The 26,664-nt window shown below is 34.8% G+C and overlaps 1 protein-coding gene across 1 annotated transcript; it reads left to right on the top strand.

Moving 5' to 3' along the window:
• On the top strand, positions 1-26,664 carry LOC128681800 (organic cation transporter protein-like). Its single transcript, XM_053765992.2, has 12 exons — positions 1-220; positions 7,368-7,808; positions 17,939-18,131; positions 18,765-18,894; positions 19,947-20,075; positions 21,044-21,236; positions 21,682-21,787; positions 22,262-22,512; positions 23,292-23,371; positions 24,074-24,249; positions 24,703-24,875; positions 25,147-26,664. Exons 2-12 carry the CDS (start codon positions 7,426-7,428, stop codon positions 25,346-25,348), a joined length of 2,016 nt encoding a protein of 671 aa, XP_053621967.1. The 5' UTR covers positions 1-220; positions 7,368-7,425; the 3' UTR covers positions 25,349-26,664.

Below are 26,664 nucleotides of genomic sequence, written 5' to 3'. Positions count from 1 at the left end.
AACGCTCAGTTGCAGTAGACGCGGCATGAGCCGCGTTTGCCTCTGTGCCTTTTAATAATAAAAAAAACAAGTAATTTTACGCGCGCAAACGTATAGTACTTGTGTTGTGTTATTTAAATTGGTTCGAAATTAAAAATATTGCGTTTCCATTGAAATAATACAATTTTTAGTGGTGTTTGTGAAGTTCCAATTTGAAATTTTCAAAATAGGAACTTATAAGGTACGTTCCATTTTTGTTTAAATAAATAAATTCCATTGTCAGTTTTGTATGAAACATTAAGGTATTTCGTGGCAGGGTTTATGCAAATTTAGAAATATAATTAGGTTATTTATCATGTAAGCACTAATTATTTTGATAAATTATATAAACGGGCATGCAAAATCTGATAACGAACGGGTAATAAGCTATTTCCGATCTTATTTTCAACGGATATTCTGTTGAAATACCCGCATAAATATTAACACTAATTTTTAGTATTTTTCATTAATACTTAATGTTTTTACATATAATTTCTTTTAACAAATTCAAGGTAAAATAATGTCATTGAAATTATAAGTATTTAAAGTTATGGAACAATAACCTCACTTAAGTCAATTACTTAATTACACATCTAAGCAGGAAAGTGAATGAAATTTTCCTTTTTTTAACCTGTTCCATCCCACGGCTGGGCAAAGGTCTCCCCCGAGTCTTTCCAAGCCGCTCTATTCGATGCCAAATTCAATCATATTGAAATTTTCTTTTTTTTTTTTAAATTGCTGTAGATATATTAGATAGAAAACGATTGTAAGCCTCTGACACTTAATAGAATTGTTATTAACTAAAAATAACTAAAAACAATAATCCATATGGAAGGCGTGTGCTGAAGCATTGGGGTGGGTACGTTTAGATGGCTGTTGAAGATTTAAGATTCATTTTCGACCATAATAACCAGACAGGCGCCTAGTTATTATGGTCAGAAAGGTCGCGTCAGTCCTCTTTGTTAATAAAAGTATGCAAAGTGCCGTTGTCACCTATCGGCCGTCCAGACTTCATTCCCTAGTACGACATATACATTAACTTGAATCAATTAATCAAACAAATTGCATTATTTTGCCCTTGCCATTTGATCAAATACATTTTGTATCGTTACGATTTTTAAAAGTAATTATAAGGAATTAATTCTTTAATGTTTTGAAGTGCTGATAGTTTAATTTTATTTATCTTCTAGATGTTGAACGCAACGTCACTCGCGGACAAAAGCTACCTAAATATTAATTGCTTGGATTTTTTAAAAAATCTTGTTCCATAAACAATCATGATAATGGTCAGTAATTTACATGAGCAGGTCAGCAAAATTATTATTTTGGCAGCAAGCAGAGTTCATCAGAAGGCCAGCCGTGGAGTCAGATCCTGGATGTTCCCTATATACAGACCCCAACGGAGCTGCAGCTGGACTATGCTGCCTAAATCTTGCCGATAAAATTTTGCTGACCAAGTAATTACTTTGCTGTTCAGAAAATGTAGACCAATTTATATTTGTTGACCATAAGTTGCTACTCAATTAGCAAGTATAGCTAACCAAATATATATTTTATAAGCCAATATACGAATACTTTGCTGACCTTTTTAATAATGCCCTCGAGTAAAAAGTATTGAAGGGTATTTATCTCCACAAAGGGGGAATAGAATGAAAATAATTTCATAATCCAAAATTAATTTAGTTGAAAAACCACAAAGTAACGGTATTGTTTGTGTTTTTTTTTTTAAATTACGAATTCCGCGATTTATTATAATTGGACAAATAAAATACCTAATTTGCAAAAGAAGCACGATGTTCATGTCCATTATTGGATTTTAAACTTTATTGATGTTAAATTAAAATTGAAATTGGAGAATATTAGTCAAATCAGATACCTACTTTTTTCCAATTGTAAAAACAAAATTTTATATGAAGCTTGATGACAGTAATATATTGTGACGTCACAGATTTTGGAGTCAAAAAGCATTTCAATATAGTTTAACGAGAAAGAAAAAAATAGTAAATCTCGTTAATTAATAAAACTGATCAATTAAAGGGACGTTTAATTTATAACTTGTTAAATTATTTAATTACATTACTATATTACTATTTTTAATACCTAAATTATTTTTTACTCTGTCGAACATCAAATTGCCAATAAATGACAATATAACACGAAACGTCATATTTTCTCAATTTAAAGTTTTAAAATTCTGTTCGAAACAATACACTGCTTATTGCAAGCGATTTAAAACGTTATGCCCTTTGTTTATGCCTCAAATTAGTTAATCAATCAGCTTCATTCATTACTGAAATTACAAATTTAATTGTGTACTTCGAAGAATAGCCGTGTCTTCTATTGTGTGGAAATAAGGTTCGAAATAAGAGTAATTCGTATCGAATAACGATTTAAGTCCGTGGCAATGACCTCGATGACTAGTCATGAAGTTATTAGGTGATGATTTGAAGGTTAGATTCGGTGTAGTGAAGTAATTATAATACCGGCACACAATTTTTAGGTTATGTCCGTAATTTTGGCGGGAATTCATTATGGATTGATGTTTTTAAGGCTCATATGATTATTATTATCAATGATTAGGTGGCATATCCCCGTAATTCCTCATACACCTAATGACATTTTGATTTCGAAAGAATATATCTTATAGCTTTTGCCCGCTGCTTCGCCCGCGTGATTTTATCTGGGAAAGCGGAACAAACATGATTTTCATACAAACTTTCACCCCCCTTTACAATAATTTAGAGGTTATTTTTGAAAAAAAAAAGCCTTTGAATGGGGGTCTTGAACTACATGAATACTTAGCTAAAGTTTCATTAAAATCGGTTGAGCGGTTTAGCCGTTAAATCTATATTAGTATTTTATTGGTGTTAAAGAATAAAGGTTATTACATATTTATTGTGAAAATAGTTACCTAACTATAAGTACCTACATATAATTGGCTATTAATTTAGATAAATATATTCAAATCCAATTAGGTATGTTTGTGAATAAATGAATTAGAATTATTAAAAAAAAGTTGTTTATAGGGAACGATCGATGTGTTTATAACACGAAAAAAATTACTGAATCCCAACTAATATTAGTTTGTTTATTTGTTACCTCTTTCACGCATTATCTACTGGACCGATTGTTATGAAATTCGGCACACGGGAAGAAAATAACCTGGAATAACACATAGGCTACTTATTATCCCGAAATGCCCACGGGAGCGAAGCTCCGGGGCGCAACTAGTAATACATTCAAATTCAAATTCAAAATTCTTTATTCAATTTAGGATGATATACATCACTTATTGACGTCAAAAAAAATACTTAAACTAAGTCTACTGCCGGCTTCCAAAGCGCAGGTGAAGAAGAAGCGGCGCAACAAACTTCACCGCGGCCTTTTCTCCAAGGACGTCAATTAACAAATATAGGTCTTATATATATACATAATTTCACTGTTCACTGTTTTTCTCAATGAAACAATAAAAAATCAAATAGTTTTATAATGTTATCAATGAACCGATACAGCGTTCGTGATAGATCAGTATAATTTATTCTTATCATTATGATCTATAGAAATTTTGTCACGTAAATAATGTTTACAATAGTTTTACCATTCAATAAGCAATTACAACTTCTATAGTAAGGGCACTGTTCCACTAACACAGCTAAGCTATGTTAGATATATAGCTACAGATATACTAGCATTGTAAGAGTATGAGGACGCCAAGCGACGACGACCTACCTCGGTGGCGCAGTGGTAAAGTGCTTGCCTCTGAACCGAGAGGTCCCGGGTTCGATCCCCGGTCGGGTCATGATGGAAAATGATCTTTTTCTGATTGGCCCGGGTCTTGGATGTTTATCTATATATGTATTTGTTATAAAATATAGTATTGTTGAGTTAGTATCCCATAACACAAGTCTCGAGCTTAATTTGGGGCCAGCTCAATCTGTGTGATTTGTCCGTATATATACCTGCTCTAATCGTAACCAATATTATAAACTGGCTTTTGCCTGCGGCTTCGCCCGCGTGAATTTCGGGATGAAAGGTGCCCTATGTCCTTCACCATATACCTACTTCAAACATGTATGAAAAAATTTATTATTGTCATCTCCGCATGTTTTATTTCTCTCAATCTCCGCATGTCGGTCGCATTCGGGGCTGGGACGCCACGAAGGTAGACATCAGCAATACTGTATTTTATACTAAATAAATGTTTTATTTATCTAAATCTCCGCATGTCGGTTGCACTCCACGAAGCTAAAGATCAGCAATACTGTATTTTATACTAAATAAATGTTTTATTTATCTAAATCTCCGCATGTCGGTTGCACTCCACGAAGCTAGAGATCAGCAATACTGTATTTTATACTAAATAAATGTTTTATTTATCTAAATCTCCGCATGTCGGTTGCACTCCACGAAGCTAGAGATCAGCAATACTGTATTTTATACTAAATAAATGTTTTATTTATCTAAATCTCCGCATGTCGGTTGCACTCCACGAAGCTAGAGATCAGCAATACTGTATTTTATACTAAATAAATGTTTTATTTATCTAAATCTCCGCATGTCGGTTGCACTCCACGAAGCTAGAGATCAGCAATACTGTATTTTATACTAAATAAATGTTTTATTTATCTCAATCTCCTCATGTCGGTTGCACTCCACGAAGCTAAAGATCAGCAATACTGTATTTTATACTAAATAAATGTTTTATTTATCTAAATCTCCGCATGTCGGTTGCACTCCACGAAGCTAGAGATCAGCAATACTGTATTTTATACTAAATAAATGTTTTATTTATCTCAATCTCCTCATGTCGGTTGCACTCCACGAAGCTAAAGATCAGCAATACTGTATTTTATACTAAATAAATGTTTTATTTATCTAAATCTCCGCATGTCGGTTGCACTCCACGAAGCTAGAGATCAGCAATACTGTATTTTATACTAAATAAACATACAAGGCCCAAGTAAATCTGATGCATATTATTTTCCATCTGATCTGAAGACCTAGGTACAACCGGTCTTCGATGGTTACACCGTGAAATGGTGAATTCACGGCTGTTTGAACGCGGCGTTTAATCTAGAAAATAAAAAAGCGAGCGGGAATTGAACCCGCGCCCCTGTCTATCTGGGACAGTGCTCTTGACCACTGAGCTATAGAGACCATGCCAGTTCAGCTGAATTAATTCATCTCTTTCATCTCTTACTCTTTAGGAATACTCGACTCCGAAATAGTGTTGTCACTTACAACAAACTCAAAGTCTAATTATTATTATTTTCATTATATAAGTTTCTTATTTGATTTCCCGCTAAAAATCTATATAGTCTATGGAATTTTACAATGTATATAGATAGCATAAAAGGCAAATATTTGGAATCTTATCTTTCAGGAAGCGATTGTTTTTTTTTTTTAATTAAGAATGTTATACGAACGTTCGTTTTTTATTTTTAAATGTCAAATAAACCGCTTACATTCTCATATTGCACAACCAGTTTTTAGAACTTACACGTGGTAGTAAAAATATGGGAACTGGATTAGACAAAATTATTTTATTTTTTTTATTTTGTCTGTGTTTTTATGCACGCATAACCATAATCCAATGCAGATGGAATGAAGTTTATTGAGGTAAAAGCTCATCATTTTAGGAGGATAAATCTTAAGGATAATTTTTGTAAAAATATTTTGACAAAATTTGTTAGGTACCTAACTAATTTTTGTATTTTTTTTTTTAAGAATGATAAACAAAACATCACTTATTAACGTCAACATGTAAACGTTATATTCCTATCCTGTTATATTCCTGTTATTCATAAAAAAGATTGTCTCTTTCTGTGATCTTCGCGCGTTCCCCAGTTGCATTCGTAGCTGTGACGCCCCAAAGCTCAGGGTTAGCATAAAAAAATTGCCATTAAATTTGGAAGATTTGGATGTGATTTTACTACCGGCCACCCGCCTGACGTCAACCCTCTTTGGGAATGCTATCGTTGCCTAACAACTGTTAAGGCTTTGTATCCCTTAGTCGCCTCGTAGGACATCCACGAGAGGATATGGAGTGGTCCCACTCTAGGGAGGAACCACACATGTTTGTCTCTTTCTGTTAATGTTAAATATCATAAAGTGCGACAGTGACTAAACATACTTAAGCTTAAAGTATACTTTAACTTGTGATTATCGGAGTAAATCTACTGCCGACTTTCAAAGTGTATAATAATAGGTTTTGTTTTCATATTAGGAATACGTCAAATGAATGAATGAATGGGTGAATGAATGGATGAATGAATGGATGAATGAATGGATGAATGAAAGGATGAATGAATGAATTAATGGATGAATGAATGGATGAATGAATGGATGAATGAATGGATGAATGAATGTATGAATGAATGGTTGGATTAATGAATGGATGAATGAATGGATGAATGAAAGAATGAATGATTGACTGAATGAATGGATGAATGAATGGATCGATGAATGAATGTATGTATGTTTATTGCCCAGTTACAAGGATAAAATTTTTGTTAGCAATGCTTATATTTATGCAAATATTTTGCTTTTTTCTAAAACAATTTATTCTTTTAAAAGTTTAAGAAGCGCTGACTTTTCTTATTTCCTAGAAACGGTAGTATAGAACTATTATTAATGTTATGATTGGCTATACTTAATTGTTCAGTGTTCATTCTGCTTTGTTTCTATGTCAATGACAGTTTTTTTCTAAGATGTTAGCTGAGGACAGCCTATGGTTGACCTCGAGTTAACTACATCTGTTCCAAATTTCATCAAAATCGGTCTAACTGACAGAAATACACTTTCGCATAATTATAATATTAAGTTTAGAAGTGTAACTCCATACTAAATATGAAATGTATTGCAAAATTACAAGGACACTTCACCCGGCTAGCTATATTGCGTTTTGGTAAGAGATTAGTGGTTGGTGATTGGAAGATTATTTTGATTTATAGTTTATCTTAGAGTGCTTCGTACCTATATCCAAATGTGTTCAAATCCACCTTTAAATAATGTAGTTGTAATGAGGTGCATGCCTTGGATACTTAGTGCGCACATACAAGGTCACATTACGAAATGTCCTACATTGATGCATACCTTAGATTTTACGATAATGTGTGATTTTGTCCTTATAGATAGATACTATTTTCTGTCCTTGAACTTGTTTTGAGGTGGTTGTCTCGTGGTCAAGACGGGTGTCTTGTGCCTGAGATCTAATGCTCGACTGAGATCTAATAATCTAATGCTATATTAGAGTCATTTTATTACTACTAACTTTTACGATTTTTATAAGGGCTTTTTTCTATTGAAGCCAAAATGAAATACTATGATAATTTATTTATTTGTTCCAGATTAAAAACACTTCGAAAAAAGGAATGCACCTAGGATTCTAAATTCAAATTCAACAAGATGGCGCCACAAGAGCGATCTCCTTGTTGCGAGCAGGAGGACGACTCCCGCCAAAATAGCATAGACAACAAACTGTCAAACATAGATTTAGCCGGCGGTTTTGTAAATAAAGGTTATGTAAATGACAGCTCCGATGTTGCCAGTCCGAAACTTAATCAAATGCGAGAAGAAAATGAAAATCCCAAGAAAAAAGCGACTGATTTCGACGATTTGTTGCCATATGTAGGAGAATTTGGACTGTATCAGAAGATTTTGTTCCTGTTGATGATACCTTTTGCATTTTTTGTCGCGTTCGTGTATTTCTCACAAATTTTTATGACCATTGTGCCTGAACAACACTGGTGTTGGGTGCCAGAATTGGCGAATTTGACTGTCGAGGAAAGGTGAGTTAAAACATTTATTTAATTGCCATACATTTTTTAAACTATTTTATAATATATACTTTAAGTTTGCGATAGTTAAAATAGCGCATACATTTATTTGTTTATTTTTATTTAATTTGTTTATATTTTTATATGATTGCTTGAAAAATATAAATACAGTACTTATAAAATATAATTTAGATTAATGTAATAAACTAATTAAATAAATATTAAAACTAAACTATAAATTTTGTTTATTTATGAAACTATACGCATTTACACTTTCAAATCAAAATATCCGTCCGTTCAATCATTTTTGATAAAAAAAAATGCATAAAAACCAACATGATATCAACCAGAAGTAATTTAACATGGTGGAAGCGTTATATAGATAAGCAAATATATTACCTTGTCAATACGTTATAAATACTGATTTATAAAAAAATTAAATCGAGGTCATTTTCAAAACAATCACAGGTATCACTAAAGACTATGCCCTTAGGCCTTAACTGTTTTATATCCAATACAGACGTGGCTTACGCCTTCTTTATTCTTCAGTGGACTATAGCCACTTTTATTTAAAAAAAAAATAACAAATGACTTGGTTGTATGGGCTAGAAACCTTTGTCTCCTCAATGAAACGAGGGAATAAACAAAAAAAAAAATAAAACAACCACAATTTAATGCAGATAACAAATTTCTCTCTCATTAGGTAACGGTATACACCGTATAATGGTGTTGTAATTTGAAATTTAGTATTATATTCTCAGTTACAAATTTTGAATAAGATATATTGATTCAAAAATATATCTTATTCAAAATTTGTAACTGAGAATAATATACTAAAGTTATTGACGTCAAAACATTTTACATTAATAATATGTAGGTACTAATGATATGCATAGGTACGTTGTTTTGGATGTTAAAAATGTTCACAAAGACTAATGGATACTTAGTATTTATGCTAAGTATAAAATTTAATAAATATCAATAAAATAAATTGAAATTAATTAAATTTATAATATCTATAAATTAAAATTAATTAGATTTCTTGAAAACATATAAGTAACAAACAATGCAAAAGTTCATAATATTCTTACCCATGTATATGATTTATTAAAGTGGTTGAATTATTTTATTTCTGTTTGTTGTTGTAAATATTATGGATTTTCACAATAAAATAAATATTCCTATGTCTATATATGCATATGTATACAGAACCGTATCGTAAATGCGAAAGTTCGTGATGATGTGTATTGTATATGTATGTATGTTTGTTACTCTTTTAAGCAAATATACGATACTTTTTATCCTGAAATTCCCACGGGAGCGAAGCCTCGGGGGGGTAACTAGTTGATAATATAATTAACTAGTTGTTCGCTGCGAACGTAGACCTCGCGAATACAATAAATTTTGATGATTCTTTCTTATGATTTTACAAAATTGTGAATATTTCACTCCATTACTAATGCCATGAAAGTTGTTGCGTGTGAAACACACAATTCCACGTAATGACCACAACCCTCAGCCATGAGGAATACGACTATATGAAGAAGAAGACTTTAAGAAAATATCTTTATTTATAATTTTGAAGATTACACTTAGGCATGAATACTATTAATTCACTGAAGTTTTCAAACAATAGTATAATAATATAATATTGATATAATATATTAGGACAAATCACACAAATCACTGAGCTAGCCCCAAAGTAAGTTAGAGACTTGTGTTATGGGATACTAACTCAAAGATGCCATATTTTATAACAAATACATATATAGATAAACATCCAAGACCCGGGCCGATCAGAAAAAGATCATTTTCCATCATGACCCGACCGGGGATCGAACCCGGGACCTCTTGGTTCAAAGGCAACTGGCAACCACTGCGCCACCGAGGTCGTCAACACACTTCGTTACAAGAAATCTTTTAATAGCACCATAATGAATTTATTTAAAAAAAAACATGAGAAAAACAATAAGATTACCAAGAATCCTATAACGATTTGACAATTATCATTACAAAATCCAATGATATTTATTCATTATAGCATTCTTAGCAAATGACTCTAATTAAAAAATAATACCAGGTACCTACCTACCTAGGTATGTTAACATTAGCATTTATAAGCAATATATGAACGGGAATAGGTTCCAAGTAAAAATTTATTTGTTAATATATAATAGATAATATATAGTTGGCGCCACTATCGCGTCGTCAGTCACAATTTTCACGCGAATCAAATGATTTATTCAGAAATTAGACATACACAGGAACTTTTTCGCGTTAAATTTTATATTATAGGTACATATATATACTAGCTTTCGCCCGCAACTTTCGTTTGTGAGTAAAAATCCTTTTCCCGCGGGAATTTCAGAAAATCCCTTCTTAGTGCTCCCCTACACTGTCCTAGGAACCTACACACCGAATTTCAGCTTTCTATGCCCAGCAGTTTCGGTTGTACGTTGTCCGTCAGTCTTGCTTTATATATATCTATTAATGATTGATAGTAGTTTCTCAAAAAGCTAAAACTAATGGCATTTCGGAACGACCACTGCCGAGAAGAAATGTCGAAAGAAACTCATTTCAACAGTGTTGGTCCCTATCATGCCAGAAGGGCTTACCAATTCGTTTCTTTCATGTTCATGTCACCAGTTTTCTCCATTTTTTTTTAAGGTTACAAACAATTCTATATCAAGAACGAGACACGTTTAGTTTAGTAATAATTCTAATTCCATTTCACGTCTTCACACTTCAACCCGGAACAGAGAACAAAGGTATTCATATTGATAATCCATTATGTTGGTTTCATAGCAATTAAATATTCGTACATGTTCATTTTACAATGAAAAATATTGTATTTAGCCACACGTACGTGACTTTGGTTATTTTTAACTAATTGCGTTTAGTTATTTGCGTGAGTAACGAGATGCACGTAAAGAAATTCAGAATATAAGGCAGATGATACGAAAAAAAAAAATTAAGAGGCAATAGATATTTTTTTTTTTACCTTAAATCAAGTTTGTCAATGAATTAATATCAATGAAGTGACTTTATACAATAGAACTTTGATCGCTGCCTGATATAGACGCGTCTATGCGGCGTAGATTGCTGCGCTCGATAGCTAGTTGGCAATCCTTGAGTATGGACTTTTGATCTTCACTCAATGACCAGGCCGTCACAATGGAAAACTATAATCTATATAATAAAACACTTTATCTAGTGTAGCATACGCTCCTTTGGTTTTTTTTTTAGATTTCGCTATTAGATGGCGCTAGTGAGCGCACTCTTGATTAATAACAAGCGATATCACATACTTTTGACGTGATTTTTGCGATATCTCAACAAGGATAACAATTTAAAAGTAAACAAAGCCTGGGTACAAGCGATACAATCTTGCAGTTAATTATCTGTTAGGTAGGTCAATGTACAATGCCACTATTGTGTATAATTGTTTGACACACAGGCACCTGGCTCTCGGCTAAAAGGTAGGTCTACTTACTTCAGAGAAGGCTGATTGGAAGCCAATGATCGAAAGTTCCCAGGTTCAAATCCATTCGTGCCCTATGAGCTTGCATATCAATCTAAATTATTGCTTCCGGTGAACGAAAAAATCGCGAGGAATACTTCACTCTTGCCACTCGTAGTAAGTCATGTCAGATGCCTTTAGTCGATTTGAATAAAGTTTGATACCGGGATACTAGCTTTAGCAATAATAATACATATAAAAATGGAATTATCTTTGTATAATTAGTGCTTGGAATATAATTGAATATTATGTACACCCCACTTTATAAAGGTAAGTATAAAAATTATCATTGAAAACACACTTTTTTTAAAATGTTTTGTTAATATTGAGGTTACACATATAAACAGGTTATAAAACTGCAAGTGGGCTGTTGTCTATACTATGGTGCTTCTTAATGGCAATTAGACTTAGATTAAAAGGCAATATTTTTTATATTTTTGTCTCTCTGTACGTTTGTTGCGCATCACGCGAAAACTACAGAATGAAAATGGATATGGTTTTTTTGATTGTATAGCTGAAGGTCTAACTTAAAATCTGATATAGGTTTCATCGCGACACGTTGCTGAGAACCAGAAATATTGACAGTAATAAGTTATGAGCGGACTCACGAAATAAACGCAGATGAAGCATGCAAAAGCTAGTTAAAAATAACAATAACAACATTCTAAAGTTTATTCATTGGAAATGTTCAAAATAACTTCAAATTATAGGTAGGTACGCACTATCAAATATTTTGATTGTTGACACTGACAGTTGACACGTTGATTCGACTTAAAAATATTTTAAAAAAAAAAATTTTTTAAACATTCTAATTTCACGAATCGAATGCGAATCGATGGGTATCATCTTTTTAAAAGCGTGACGTCATAAAGTGCGTTCTGCAAAAAAGTGTTATCTGCCAGATCTAAACGCCGCGTTCCGGTAGCCTTCCGTCTTCCGACGTCCGGCATATGCCGGCGGCCGTCGAGGTCGGGGCATAGACAAGTTATATAATCGTATGCAAACCTATCTTTGTAGGTTATGATTTTATAATCGCTTTATTATAGAGGTACAAAAACATATTTTCTAAAAGTTATGACGTATCTATAAGAAAGTTTTAAATAAATAACGTTAATTAATATAAGTAAATAACGGCCTGTCTGTAAAACCATAAATAAATTATATACCTAAATCTTGCCTAAGAATCACTAAGTATCTATTGCTGAAAACTGTACAAAAAGCCGTCCGGTAGTTTTTGAGTTTATCGCGTTCATACAGACAGATACTATATGGGGATTTCTTATTACAATATAAGGTAAAACCATAATAAATTATACACCGATTACTCAGAAATCACATTATAAATTAATAAATAAATAAATAAAATAAATATATTAGGACAAATCACACAGATTGAGCTAGCCCCAAAGTAAGTTCTAGACTTGTGTTATGGGATACTAACTCAACGATACTATATTTTATAACATATACATATATAGATAAACATCCAAGACACGGGTCAATCAGAAAAAGATCATTTTCCATCATGACCCGACCGGGGATCGAACCCGGGACCTCTCGGTTCAGAGGCAAGCACTCTACCACTTCGCCACCGAGGTTATCTATTGGTGAAAACCGTACAAAAATCTGTCGTCTGGTAGTTTTTGATCAGTTGTCAGTTTTTTTAGACTACATAGGTAAAGTTAGTCAATAAGGCTAGGTTTTTATAACATGTTTTTTGCCCTCTTTACACAACAACTCCCGCTCAAAAATCTGGGACAGGAGTGTCTGAAAATCAGCGTTCTCTCCAATAAATTATTGTTGGCGATAACAGAAGCCTTTGTCACTTTGTTATTACAAAATTGATCTCTAAAACTAAAATAAATATTATAATATGTTAAAGTATTGTAATACTAAGTGTGGCTATAAAGTGATTTTTTTTTTGTTTTTATTTGTTTTTTACTTAAAAAAAACTATACAAAAGAAGTACCTACACCTGGAGGTAGGTATACTTCTTTTATGTACAGATAAGAATAATTAGGTGTACACATTATCATGTCAAAATTATTAATTAGTTGTCAAATTAAAATAATTGTAATGTCTTCCAAATAGCGAATAGCGACCTTCAAGCTCAAAGCTTCAGTTAATTGATCAAATCGTGTGTATAAAAAAGATTAAGTAACGAATTAGCATGAGGAAGAGAATTAAAACAAAAACTCGGTTCGGTTATAAAAAATCGAAAGCCAATAAAATCGGTCACGAGCCGAGAACGCTCCGGTGTTGGTTTTTAGGGGTCCGTATAGCAAAACGGATATCGGATCCGATGCTCAATGGCAAAGACGAGAGAGACGAGAGATGTTGCCGAACTATCGATAGTTTGACAATCGATAGGTTCAATCGAAAATGCCAATATTATCAATAGTCAATTGATTCTATCGATAGCTATTTTGGAGCAATATTTGGATCTATCTGAAAAAGTGCCTGTGAAGGCCTAATTTCTGAATAAATTGTTTGATAGATGTATCTAAGACGGGTTTATAGGAGAATACAGGGTAGTTTTTGTACTACACAAATTCTAAACAAGAACCACTTCAAAAAGAAACATACAGTGAAATAAGAATGAAAAATGTCGACTTTCCATATTAAATCCGTTCAGTTGATCACTCAATTTGTATGAGTGGCTAAAAACTTTTAGTTATATTTTGACATGAAACGTCTACATACATGCACCAAATATGGCCGTATTGAATTTGAAACACCAATAACATCTACCTATAGTAGATTAAGACAAATAAAGACAAGTGTATTTATTAGACAAATTAAAAAACCCCCAACTTTCAATATTCATTTCGCAACAACTTTTGAACGGCTTAACCGGATTTTGATCAAACATCGCATAAAACTTAGCTATCAAATAAAAAAAACCGCATCCAAATCGGTTCACCCGTTGCTACGGTGCTACGTTCACAGACAGACAGACACACTTAGCGGTCAATCAAACTTATAACACCCCTCTTATTGCGTAGGGGTTTAAAAACTATTGTAAATTTTATTATTCTAAGTACCCATATTCGATACCGTTCTACGGAACTCAGACTGCGATTCCGACTCGCTCTTGGCAGTATTTATTTACAAATCGCAATACCTAAAATTAACTAATCGATGTTGTTCCGGTAACAAAAAATCGGAAGTTCGTGATTTTTACGGTTTATCGGAAATTCACGGAACGAAATGTTCCGGAAAATTGTAGATGATAGATATTTTTTTTCCCCCCACAAACTTAGTCATGTGCACGAATTCTACTCGCACAAGGTGCGAATTCTTGCGAGAATTCGAACCTGGGACCTTTCGATCACAGACGACCACCGCCACCTTCTTATAAAGTGTTAGATTCTTATACTCTTTATAAATAGTACGTATGTTTGTTGAAACATCTTCTTCATAGTCGTATTTCGCGGGTGGCTGGACCCAAATTTAATGTCATTTTTATACACTAGCCCTGGGCTATGGGGCGTCACAGCTCCGAATGCAACCGGGAACACGCGTAAAATGAGAGAAGTACTAAAAAATATATAACTAAGTAGCTGCGCCCCGGGCTCAGCTCCCGTGGGAATTTCGGGATAAAAAGTACCGTATGTGTTGTTCCAGGTTATATTCTATCCGTGTACCCAATTTCATAACAATCCGTCCAGTAGACTTTGCGTGAAAGAGTAACAAACATACATACATCCTCACAAACTTTCGAATTTATAATATTAGTAGGTTAATTATTTAATTATTATATTACGTCTTTGCGTTCATTACATACATATACAAACATAAATTTATGTTTGAATACCTTGTTATAATTTGTGACTCCTTTTTGTTGGTGCAGGAATTCATCTAATGCCAAACTCCAAAAACCGTTCCACTTCAACTCCAAAGCAATAATAATTATATTATTATTTTAATTTAACTTGTTCCACATTAACTCCATAACATTTCAAAGTGTTTCAGTGAGCTACACAAAATATTCTACGATTTCCAATCTAGGTATAGATATAAAACTCTTGCGTTACTGAGTGTCTGATTGACTGACAGACACAACAGCTGGGCGTAGAAAGCTGAAATTTGATGTGTACGTTCCTAGGACATTGTACGGGAGCACTAAGATGAGATTTCCTAAAATTCCCACGGGAAATGGATTTTTGAAAGCTGAAATTTGGTGTGTACCTTCCTAGGACATTGTACGCGAGCACTAAGATGAGATTTCCTAAAATTCCCACGGGAAATGGATTTTTTACACATACGAAGTTGTGGGCAAAAGCTAATAGTATATAGATATAAGCGCAGTCCTTCACTAAAACCTACTAAAAGTAACTTAAAAATGACTTAATCAATTCCTGACTTCAAAAAATCAGGAAGCTTAGCGTAGGTAGGTATACGAATTTAAAAAGTATTGTCCAAAAAAACGTGACCAATAATTTTATAGACGGGCGTGAAATTGATAATTTTTCAATCACAACTTATTTAATATACAATTACAATCATACGGAACAAAATGCTCCATTGCCTGCACCATTTGTTTTGACCCTGTTTCTGTCCACCTGTCTATTGTTCAGTGACCTTTTGTTGAGGTCAACAATATTTGCGATGATTAACTTTATTATCATTTGTATGGTTACAAAAACTGTGATGAGATGCAAATAAAAAGAATAAGGATAAAACTTCATAGTTTTATTTGGTTAGCGCATTTCTCGTGCTGTTCTGTATTGCTAGTAGTTTGCAGCTTGTAATATAGTTCCCATGGATGTTGTATACGGGGCAACTGACGGGAAAAAGCCATAACAACTGATAGGCACCGACAGCATTCTCAAAGAATGGAATGGCTGGAGGTCGTGACATCACAGCCGAATCTGCAAAAGGGATTTGTGTAATTTTACTGTTTTAATTTTTAATATTAACATTTTGGGTGACTTTCAGAGCATTTCGACCGCTGCGGCCACGCTGTCATTACAATTTTCCAAATTATTAATAAATATTAACAAAGACGAATTAATTGTACTACTCATCAAACTTTAAAATAATTGGTCTGTGTTGTGGCACAGTTTACATAATAGTTCCAGTAACTGTGGTAATGTCAGTTTTATGAATAACTAGATGTTGCCCGGGGCTTCGATTCTTTGGGAAATTTGAGATAAAATATAGCCTACAGCAATCTTGGATAATGTACCTTTCTAATGGTGAAAGAATTTTTGAAATCGGTTCGGTAGTTTCGGAGATTACCCGCCTCAAACACAAACTCATATAAACGCTCACCTCTTTATAATAATAGTATAGATAGTACTCGTATAGCATTCGTACTTAGATTAATTTTGGAAATGATTTAAATAAATAATGGAAACTTACTCAAGAAAATTGACGGATCGTAATGATACCATACTTTGAACCATATTTTTCATCCCATTATTATTCTCAAAAATAAGTTAAAAAGAATGTGTGACAAGTTAACAAATCACTTTAAATAGATTCTTGAGTATTTTCAAAAAACAAAATTTCTTGCTTGTAACAGTGGGGTATGTTCAGTACCCGCTACTCTCTAATGACAATACTGTACGTCGGCGTGAGACGTGAAGAGATGAATTAATTCAGCCGAACTGGCGTGGTCTCGATAGCTCAGTGGTCAAGAGCACTGTCCCGTATTGACAGGGGCGCGGGTTCAACTCCCCCAAGGTCTCCGATTCCAGATTTTTTTCATCTCATTAATATTTTCAAAAATAAATTAAGACGTGTGACATGTATAACAAATCCATTTAGACACCATACTTGTCGAGCGAGAGTCTTATTTACAAAAAGCCTTGAAAAATAAACCAGATTATGACGAATACATTATCGATTATACGAGTACATATCAACATCAACTGCAGAGACCACACACCAAGTTACAGGCTTTTTAATTCAAGGTCAAGAAACTTATTATAATGTTATTTTTAGGGTTCCGTACGTAGAAAGTTATAAACGGTATTATGGGAACACTGTTTTACTGAATGAGATGTTTCAGTATACCTTTTGACCATGTACTGTAACTGTTTTGACGACAGTTTATCAAACACCCGTGATTTTCTGTTGACTGAACTTACATTGCTATATTACTGAAAAAAATATACATAAATTTTATATATTTTAAATAATGGTAAGCCGTAAGCCCTTCTGGTATGATATAGGAACAAACACTGTTTAAATGAGTTTCTTTCGGCATTTCTCCTCAGCAGTGGTCGTTCCGAAATGTTGGTTAAATGTGGTTTTGGCCGGATAACAGTTTTGACTGTAACAGTTTTATATATGATTTCTTACTCGAAAACTGGGTGAATTTCACGAGAACTCCGCCACAGGCTCTTGTTTAGTGTATAAATTGTACCATACACAGTAATCAATTTAATTATCCTATTTTATAAATAAGTAAAGTACTGGTACAAAAGATTCTTTATTAAAAAAAATTTTGGACACTAATGAAACGCTACACGCCGCGTTCAAACGCTTGTGAAATTAACCCAACTAAGTACTTCATTTTGCTTGCAACGTAAAATTAGAATTTATGCTGTGGAGTACCTAAAGCACAGTTGGCAAGAAGAAAATTAAAATAATTATTTTATTGTCTTTCCAGACGCGCTCTAGCTATCCCACCAAAATCTGATGGCCTGTTCTCCCATTCGCGATGCAGCATGTACTCGGCTGACTGGGCGTCGGCGCTTGCGCAGGGCCGCACCACGCCTGATGATGAGTGGGAGGTCGTACCATGTGCTCACGGATGGGAATATAATTCTACCGATGTGCCTTATGAGACCATCGCTTCGCAGGTAAATTTCATTCATTCATTTTCAGGTTTCATTAGCTTTTTCCGAGATGAAAAATAACCTACTTCACCATACTCTCAATTACCGCATTACAAACGCAAAATCTCCTAAAGTGGTACATCAAAACATGCAACTTTTATTCTACGACTTTTCGTGATTAGTAGTTTTTTTTCGTATAAAAAAATACAATCTGATTTGTTGTTCTACACATCTTAACTCTATGTAATAGCCGAGTAACACGAGACAGTACTGTACAGTAACGTTATGTAGCGTAATCGAACATAGAGTTAACGTTTTACAGAAACGACATTAAAACTGAAAAAAATAAATAAATATTTATTACGTTTAGACAAAAGTTGGATGTTATTATGCGCCTTTGGAAGGTTATGCGTTAGATACCGTTTTTAAGAACTAAAATTCACACGTGCGTAGCCGCGGGCAAAAGCTAGTACTATATGTAAGAGTCAGATTTGGTATACAAACTCATATTGCACGAGTAGGATACGAACCTGAGACCTTTCCATACACAGGCGTCTTAACCATTACACCACTACCGCTTTTTTTCACTGACCCATCGAGTCACAAGCTCCGAACAGTTACATGCAGAGAGAGTAATAGGTATATCTTCTGTTTCAGCTGGACTGGGTGTGCGAGAAGGACAACCTACCGGCAACAGCTCAAGCCATCTTTTTCTGCGGTGCCATTGTCGGTGGTCTCGTGTTTGGTTGGATAGCTGACAAATACGGCAGGATACCAGCATTGGTTGGTAAGTGGAATGAAACACACAAACTTTCGTTACTAACTTCCATATGCTGTCCCTTTTTCGTATATCGTGTACCTACGCATCATGTAAAAAAAAGCGGCCAAGTCCGACTCGGACTCGCCCATGAAGGGTTCCGTGGCAACAAGTAAAAAAAAATACTACTAACTAGAAAAGTTGTGGAAGTTCACACTGTAATGTAAAGTCCCCGTGCTTCACCCAGGTGGAGAACTTAGGTGAAGCACGGGTCCGGACCCAAAATATATTTTGTTGAGTTTTATCATTCTCTTATTTTAGAAGTTACAGGGGGGGGGAACACATTTAACCAAAGTGGTTAAATGCGTGTGTGTGTCACTATAACGTCTATATATTATGTACATTGCTATGTAAACTTCCACCGAAAATTGGTTTGAACGAGATCTACTTAGTTAGATTTTTTTATACGTCATAAATCGTAAACCGCAATTTATGCTAAATTAAATTTATGTTATCAAATCAGAGTCGCACCTGGCCGCTTTTTTTTACATGAAGTATCTCTCGCGCAAACTATTCACTTTAGAAAAAAATTATATTAAAAACTTCAATATCATTTTTGAAGACCTGTCCATAGATACCCCACACGTATGGGCTTGATTGGCAATAAATTATTTTTTCACAAAATCTCAAATAACTCGAAAACTAGAGTCTGTCCAGCGGAATCCTACCGCTTTGAACGCCACATGTATACGTGTATGAAGTACAATATTTTTCAAAAATAAAATTAACCAATCAATCTCCTCGATTCGATCAATGACGCCCCGAGCAAGTGCTTGCCTCTAAACCAAGAGGTCTCAGATTCGATCCCCGGTCGGGTCATGATGAAAAATGATCTTTTTCTGATTGGCCCGTATCTTGGATGTTTATCTATATATGTGTTTGTTATAAAATATAGTATCGTTAAGTTAGTATCTCATAACACAAGTCTCGAACTTACTTTGGGGCCAGCTCAATCTGTGTGATTTGTCCTAATATACCTATTTATACTATTATAAATTTTAATAATCTCTCGTCTTTTACAGGGACAAACTTGATTGGTTTCTCCGCTGGAGTGGGCACAGCTTTCTGCAACAGTTTCTGGTCGTTTGCACTCTGCCGGTTCCTGGTTGGACTGGCTTTTGACAACTGCTTCACCATGATGTACATACTTGGTGAGTTATTTCGCATAATGTCCGGTCATCTTCAAAGTAAATGCAAAAGTTAAAAATTTTAATACCCTATGTGTTATTCCAGGTTATATTCTAACCGTGTACCAAATTTCATTAAAACTCAGTAGATTTTCCGCGATAGAGTAACAAACATACACACATACACATATGCATCCTCACAAACTTTCGCATTTATTATACTAGCTGCGGCCCGGGGCTTCGCTCCCATAGGAATTTCGGGATATAGGTAAAGTCTTTCCAGGTTATAATATTCTACCCGTGTACCAAATTTCACAACAATTTAGTAGATTTTGCGTGAAATAGTAACAAACATACATCCTCACAAACTTTCACAAATTATAATATTAGTATGAGGTAAAGGAAAACATTCCGGTGAAGGAAATCATCGTGAGGAAACCTGCACACTTGTTGATTATTAACTTGCGTTTGAAATGGAGAAGGCAATGGCAAACCACTCTATTACTAATGCCAAGAAAGTTGTTGTGTGTGTTTCATTCCACGTATTGACCACGACCCTCAGCCATGAGAAATACGACTATGAAGAAGAAGGATGTAAAGTAAACATTGTAATATTTTGTCTGTATGCTTGTAAATATTTAAGCACGATATAACCCTCACAAGCACACGGTAAACTCGCAGAGGAATTGCTTACGGTTCTCAAATAGGTAGCTTAAGTTCAAATTAGTTAACAATTAGAATACATCATAATTCGTAGTAATTTTGTTTTTTTTTTTTAGTTTTTAGCCTGAAACACAGTATTCAATTACTTCATAATTTCTTAATTCGTAGCAATTTTGTTTATTTTTTAGTTTTTGAAACACAGTTTGTTTTATATCCCAGCTTATCCATCATTGTTTTTATGGTACCTTACTTTTAATACTTTTTCATGTTTATTGTACAACTTTTTACACCATTTAAGTTATTGAAATAAAGAATTTTTACTTTTACAGTACTAGAATACGTGGGACCGAAATGGCGGACATTTGTGGCCAACATGTCTATTGCGCTCTTCTTCACATTAGCTGCCTCTCTCTTACCATGGATAGCGTTGTGGGCTGATGACTGGAGACGGTTCGCTCTTGGCACCAGCCTCCCGTTTGTATTGGCCGCCGCCACGCCCTGGTTGGTCCCGGAAAGTGCTAGGTGAGATTATTATACCTACCTAAATAAAATTAAAAAAGGAAATTAAAAAAAAAAAATAAAAAATAAAGAAAAATTAAAGAAAGAAAAAAAGTTAAAAATACAAATAAAATTAAATACCATCCAGTGGTCCCAGGTTCGAATCCTACTCGTGCCAATGAGTTTGTGACGACATTCTGACTCATTTATAGTAGTTTTAAACTCTGTTGTTTCTAACAAGTCTTATTAAATGTGTATTTTAATCATCAACATGTCTTTTTGTGATTTTACAGCGATTAAATTGAAATTGCTTTCGTAGTACACAAATTAGTTTTAATGCGCATGCTAAAGTTACCGTCAAAGTTGACGGTGCAACCCGTCCTAGGTACAAAAAAATATTTGGATAGCTTTATGTGTTGACTGTACAATAAAAATATGATTTGAAGGGGAAATAACCTGAACTTTACAGGTGGCTAGTCTCGCAGGGTAAGGTCGACAAGGCGCTGACCATCCTGAAGAAATTTGAAAGGCTCAACAAGACCAAAATTCCTGACAAGGTCCTCAGCGAATTCACGGTAATTTGATTAATTTTTCTTACATAAACATTTTTTTAAATATATTCCGTCCCACGGCCAAAAGGCTGCCCCACCCCTTCCCAAGCCGCAGGTCGTATTTATAACAATTCGTCATTATTATAAGGACGACCTAATGGTGCCCCCAGGATCGGCTCCCGACGAGGGAACTCCTCAATTGTTTACCTAATAAACTTTTTTGTCATGCGAAAGATACAAGAACTCTGACGACATCAGAAGCAACGATTTAGTAAAAAATAAAACTGTTTTTGAAAATAATTACACTTTAACATTTATTTTTTTAACATTAATTATTCTCTGTGCTTACTTCTTTGTGTTATGTTATGTACAGTCAACAACACATTAAGTTACCTTGTACTTGTAATAGAGCCGAGATTGCAATAAATCCGGGTAGATTAATGCGCTATTGACTGTACAATACATCGAAATTATTTCAAACAAACGTGACATACCCAGGAATCGTCACTGAAAACAATAAAAGAGAGCGAAGCAGAGAACCGAACCTACTCCGTACTGGACCTCTTCAAGACTCCTCGACTACGGAAGAACGCCATCCTCCTCATCATCATATGGATGGCCATCTCCCTGGTCTTCGACGGCCACGTCAGGAACGTGGGCTCTTTGGGATTGGACATATTTCTTACCTTCACCATCGCATCGGCCACTGAACTGCCGGCTGATACATTCTTAACAGTAGTTTTAGATAGGTAAGTATCTTTATCTAACGTCTGAGTTTACTCGATTTCTTCCACAGCCGTTGAGCGTTGGAACCCAGTCAGTTTTCCTATATTTTCGTCTCCACTTCGCACGGTTGTCGGCATCGCTAGTTGTCAGACCATTGTCACGCGTATCATCCTCGACGACATCAAGCCAGCACTTCTTGGGTTTGCCCCTTCTGCCATGTGGAAGCGGCGTAACCAGACATTTGTTCCCTACGTAATTTGCCGGAAACAAGACGTGGCCGTACCAGCGCAGACATTCTTGGAGTTTATCTGCTACTAGATGTTGCCCGGGGCTTCGCCCCCGTGGGAAATTTGAGATAAAGTATAACCTATAGCAATTTTGGATAATGTACCTTTCTAATGTTGAAAGAATTTTTGAAATCGGTTCGGTAGTTTCGATGATTACCCGCCTCAAACATACAAACTCACAAACGCTTACCTCTTTATTATAATAATACTATAGTATAGTAATCCAATTAGTATTTAAGTCTAATCTGATATCCACACATCGATCCAAAGGGATATATTACACTAGCTTTTGCCTTCGGATTCGCCCGCGTTAATTTCCCACGGGAATAATTAGATACCCTATATCCTTCCCCGTACTTCATACTACATGTATGCAAAATTTCATGATGGTTGGTTGAGTAGATAAAGCGTGAAGATGTAAACAAACTTATTTTTGGCATTTACAATATTGGTTATGATTAATATTCGGTAGCGTTGAATAAAACACTCGTTAATTCAGCCATGAATATTTTCAGATGGGGTAGAAGATGGTTGGCGTGTGGATCCATGGTTATTAGTGGTGTCTTCAGTTTGCTCGCCACTGCTGTTCCAGTTGGTAAGTGACTTCTACCGCTCCCCCCCGGCAACATGAGGTTCATTGAAAATTGAGCCTTAACGCGTGTCCGCTGTAGACATATTTTACATTGACAAAACTAGAGCTGACGGCGAGCGGTCCGATAATTTGTTTTCAATTTAAAGTGTGTCTACATTGGACGCGTTAAAGCTCACATTTCAATGAACATCATCGTCTTGGTAATAGCAAGCAAGAGACGTATCTTCTTCATAGTCGTATTCCTCATGGATGAGAGTCGTGGTCATTACGTGGAATTAAATACACACAACAACTTTCTTGGCATTATTAGTGGAGTGGGTTGCCATTGCCTTCTTCAATTCACACACAAGTTAATAATCAACCAGTGTGCAGGTTTCCTCACGATGTTTTCCTTGATGAAAACTACTATATATGAGTTAAATTTGTATACAAACTCATATGACACGAGTAGGATTCGAACCTTTGATCCACAGGCGGGTGTCTTAACCATTACACCACCACCACTTCTATAGACAGAACTAGATTTAGTCTATATCGTTTCGGCTAGAGACTTAGGTGCAGCCGATCTTAGAAGATTATACCTACCTAGATTATCATAGAATTTTAACTATAAATTTGCCAGCTGTTCGCTGCCAGCTGTGTGTCCTCTTCTCTCATTGCTGTCTGTCCTTTTCTCTCTCATTTGATAAAGTATTCCCTCTGTAGGTGGTCCATCAGCGTCCTTGGCTATCCTAGGTCGATTTGCAATCAACATCTCATACAATATCGGTCTTCAGTACGCGGCGGAGCTATTGCCCACTGTAGTACGAGCTCAAGGAGTAGCCTTGATACACATCATGGGTTACGTTGCTTCTATTGTGGCGCCTTTTGTGGTCTACTTGGTAAGTTTATTTTCAAGTTTCCTACCGACTTTGATGTGGCTTTAGAAAACTGGTGCGGGCAGCAAATACCCCAGTCTAGCTGACTAGTTTTATTTTGTGAATTTTATTTTTATCCAAGATTTTCTTTAACTCTATGGTTTTCTTGTAATTTTTATTCTTGATTTCTGGAAAATGCAATATATGTAGGAAACTGGATTGTAGTCATTAGATTAAGATATAATCTAACGACCAATTAGATGGAAAATGCCCCACCCACAAGAACAAAGTTCTTGAATTAATTGATGATAACCATGGATTTAGTAAGTACTTCGACGGAGTATCTACTAATTCCTTGATTGTAACATCTATTTTTTTTTAAATTAACCAACAAACAACGTTTATTAACGTAACGTGACGTAACGTATCGTATCGTATCGTAACGTAACGTAACGTAACGTAACCGGGCACGGACAGGCCAACGTGTCGCCGCAGCTGCCGCTGCTGATCCTGGGCGCGCTGGGCGCGGCGGGCGGGCTGCTGTGCCTGCTGCTGCCGGAGACGGCGCGCCGCGAGCTGCCGCAGTCGCTGGGCGACGGCGAGCGCTTCGGCCGCGGGCAGCGCTTCTGGGACATGCCTTGCTTCTCTACGTGAGTACTCTTCATGTGCTTCTTGCTGGATATGGATGGATTCTTTTTGATATATCGCCCAGGTAAGAGAGAGAGAGAAAGGAATCCTCGCATTAAGTTCTTTCTGCTGTCTGTTGCCCCGTGAGATGGCCGACACCGACCGATGCCGAAAACTGCGTGCAGTGTAGTACTTAAAAAAATGTTTATTTAATACAATAAAAAAGACTAGGTACTCGAAAAACAAAATTTTAACAAAACTTTTTATCTTATAAAATATTTATTTCTCCAACAGGATAAAACAAGAAGACGAAGTAGAAAATCCAGGTCGATATGTGAAACGCGCCTCCATAGCCGACCAAGACCACTTCCTGAGGGCCATGCCGAGTGCCATAGGGTCTAGGGCTTCCATAAGGGCCTCTATTAGGGCTTCAGCCAGGTCTAACAGACCAGGTAAAGGAGAAATGAGCGGTGAAAGAACAGAAAATGTGGTTTGAAAACTCCATTTTGATTTCAAGGTTTTCTTTTGACATTGTCATTTTCATTTGACACCGGAATCTTTTGACATCGTCATATTAATTTGACATTTAAGTGTATGCCTGTTGAGGGCTGTGCGATATGTTAATTAAATAATTATTGTAAATGTGAAATTTAAACGTGATTAGTACAAAAAATGTACAGTTCGCTAAATGTTAGAAATTATTTTATTTATTTGTCGATGTCTCCAAAATTCCAACATATTTCATTTATTTTAAGTACTTTTATGGGACAGAATTGATCAAATTATTACTTGTCAACGTCTGTTTTTGTGTATCAAATATGTTCCCATTCATAATTTATTTATTTATTTCACTAAATTACTGTGATATATTATGATATGTGAATATATGATATCTGAATAAGAGGAATATGATAATTAAAAAATAATGTGATATTTTAAACAAGTTCAAATCCTATTAGTATATTTTTTATTTTACAAATATAATCTCATTTTTCTTATTTCTTTGAAAGGTACTATGGTGTGCCAACCTATTTAAATTTCCTTCCCTCTATTTCTACTTGTCAAATCATTGCTATAGGATATTAAAAAATATTTTTAGTTAAGTCTCCCATGTAGAATGTCCAAATAATCCTACATAGTACAATTTAGCATTGATATCAGTAAGTGCATATTTTATAAGTAATTTGTGGTCCACTCGTAACAAAGATTTTGGATAAGGCCAAAATCTTTGACTCGTAATGTGACTCTAGTATCTGTGGGTCCACTTCACTTAACTTTTTAATTTTATGGCTCCAACGTTTACCCAAACGATGATTTTGCCAATGTCAAGATTGAGAAACACATTTGACATTTGAACTTCTACGTTTGACATTTTGTATTTTGCGCGCGAATAGTTCTCCATTTTGAAATATATATTTTTGCTATGTTGCAACTAAAATAATTTTATGAATACGTTTAGACAAATCGATATAAAATAATGTGTTTATGTTTAATATTTATTATTTTAACATTGTTCCTTTAAGTAAAAAATTAAAGAAATAATTATTAAAGTTGCAATTTAGGAAAAATCTTCTTGGTAAGTTTAATTTCTAGTAATAGTAAGTTACTCTGAAGTTTTACTGTAAATTAATTTAGTGAGTAATGTAATTTATAACCTAGGTAATTTAATGAATGTAAAATTTTAAAATTGCAAGCATTTTGTATGTCGCCATCTTAGAACGAGCAAATCCGTGATTTGAAAATAATTTCTGTGATAAAGAATGTGAAATAAAATATGAATTTTCAGATGTTCCTTTTATTATTTGAAATTAG

Source organism: Plodia interpunctella, chromosome 28, assembly GCF_027563975.2.
Source record: "Plodia interpunctella isolate USDA-ARS_2022_Savannah chromosome 28, ilPloInte3.2, whole genome shotgun sequence".
In the NCBI taxonomy this organism is placed as follows: Eukaryota; Metazoa; Arthropoda; class Insecta; order Lepidoptera; family Pyralidae; genus Plodia; species Plodia interpunctella.
The sequence above is the reverse complement of the archived record's forward strand: the minus strand, read 5'-3'. Positions and strand labels throughout refer to the sequence as shown.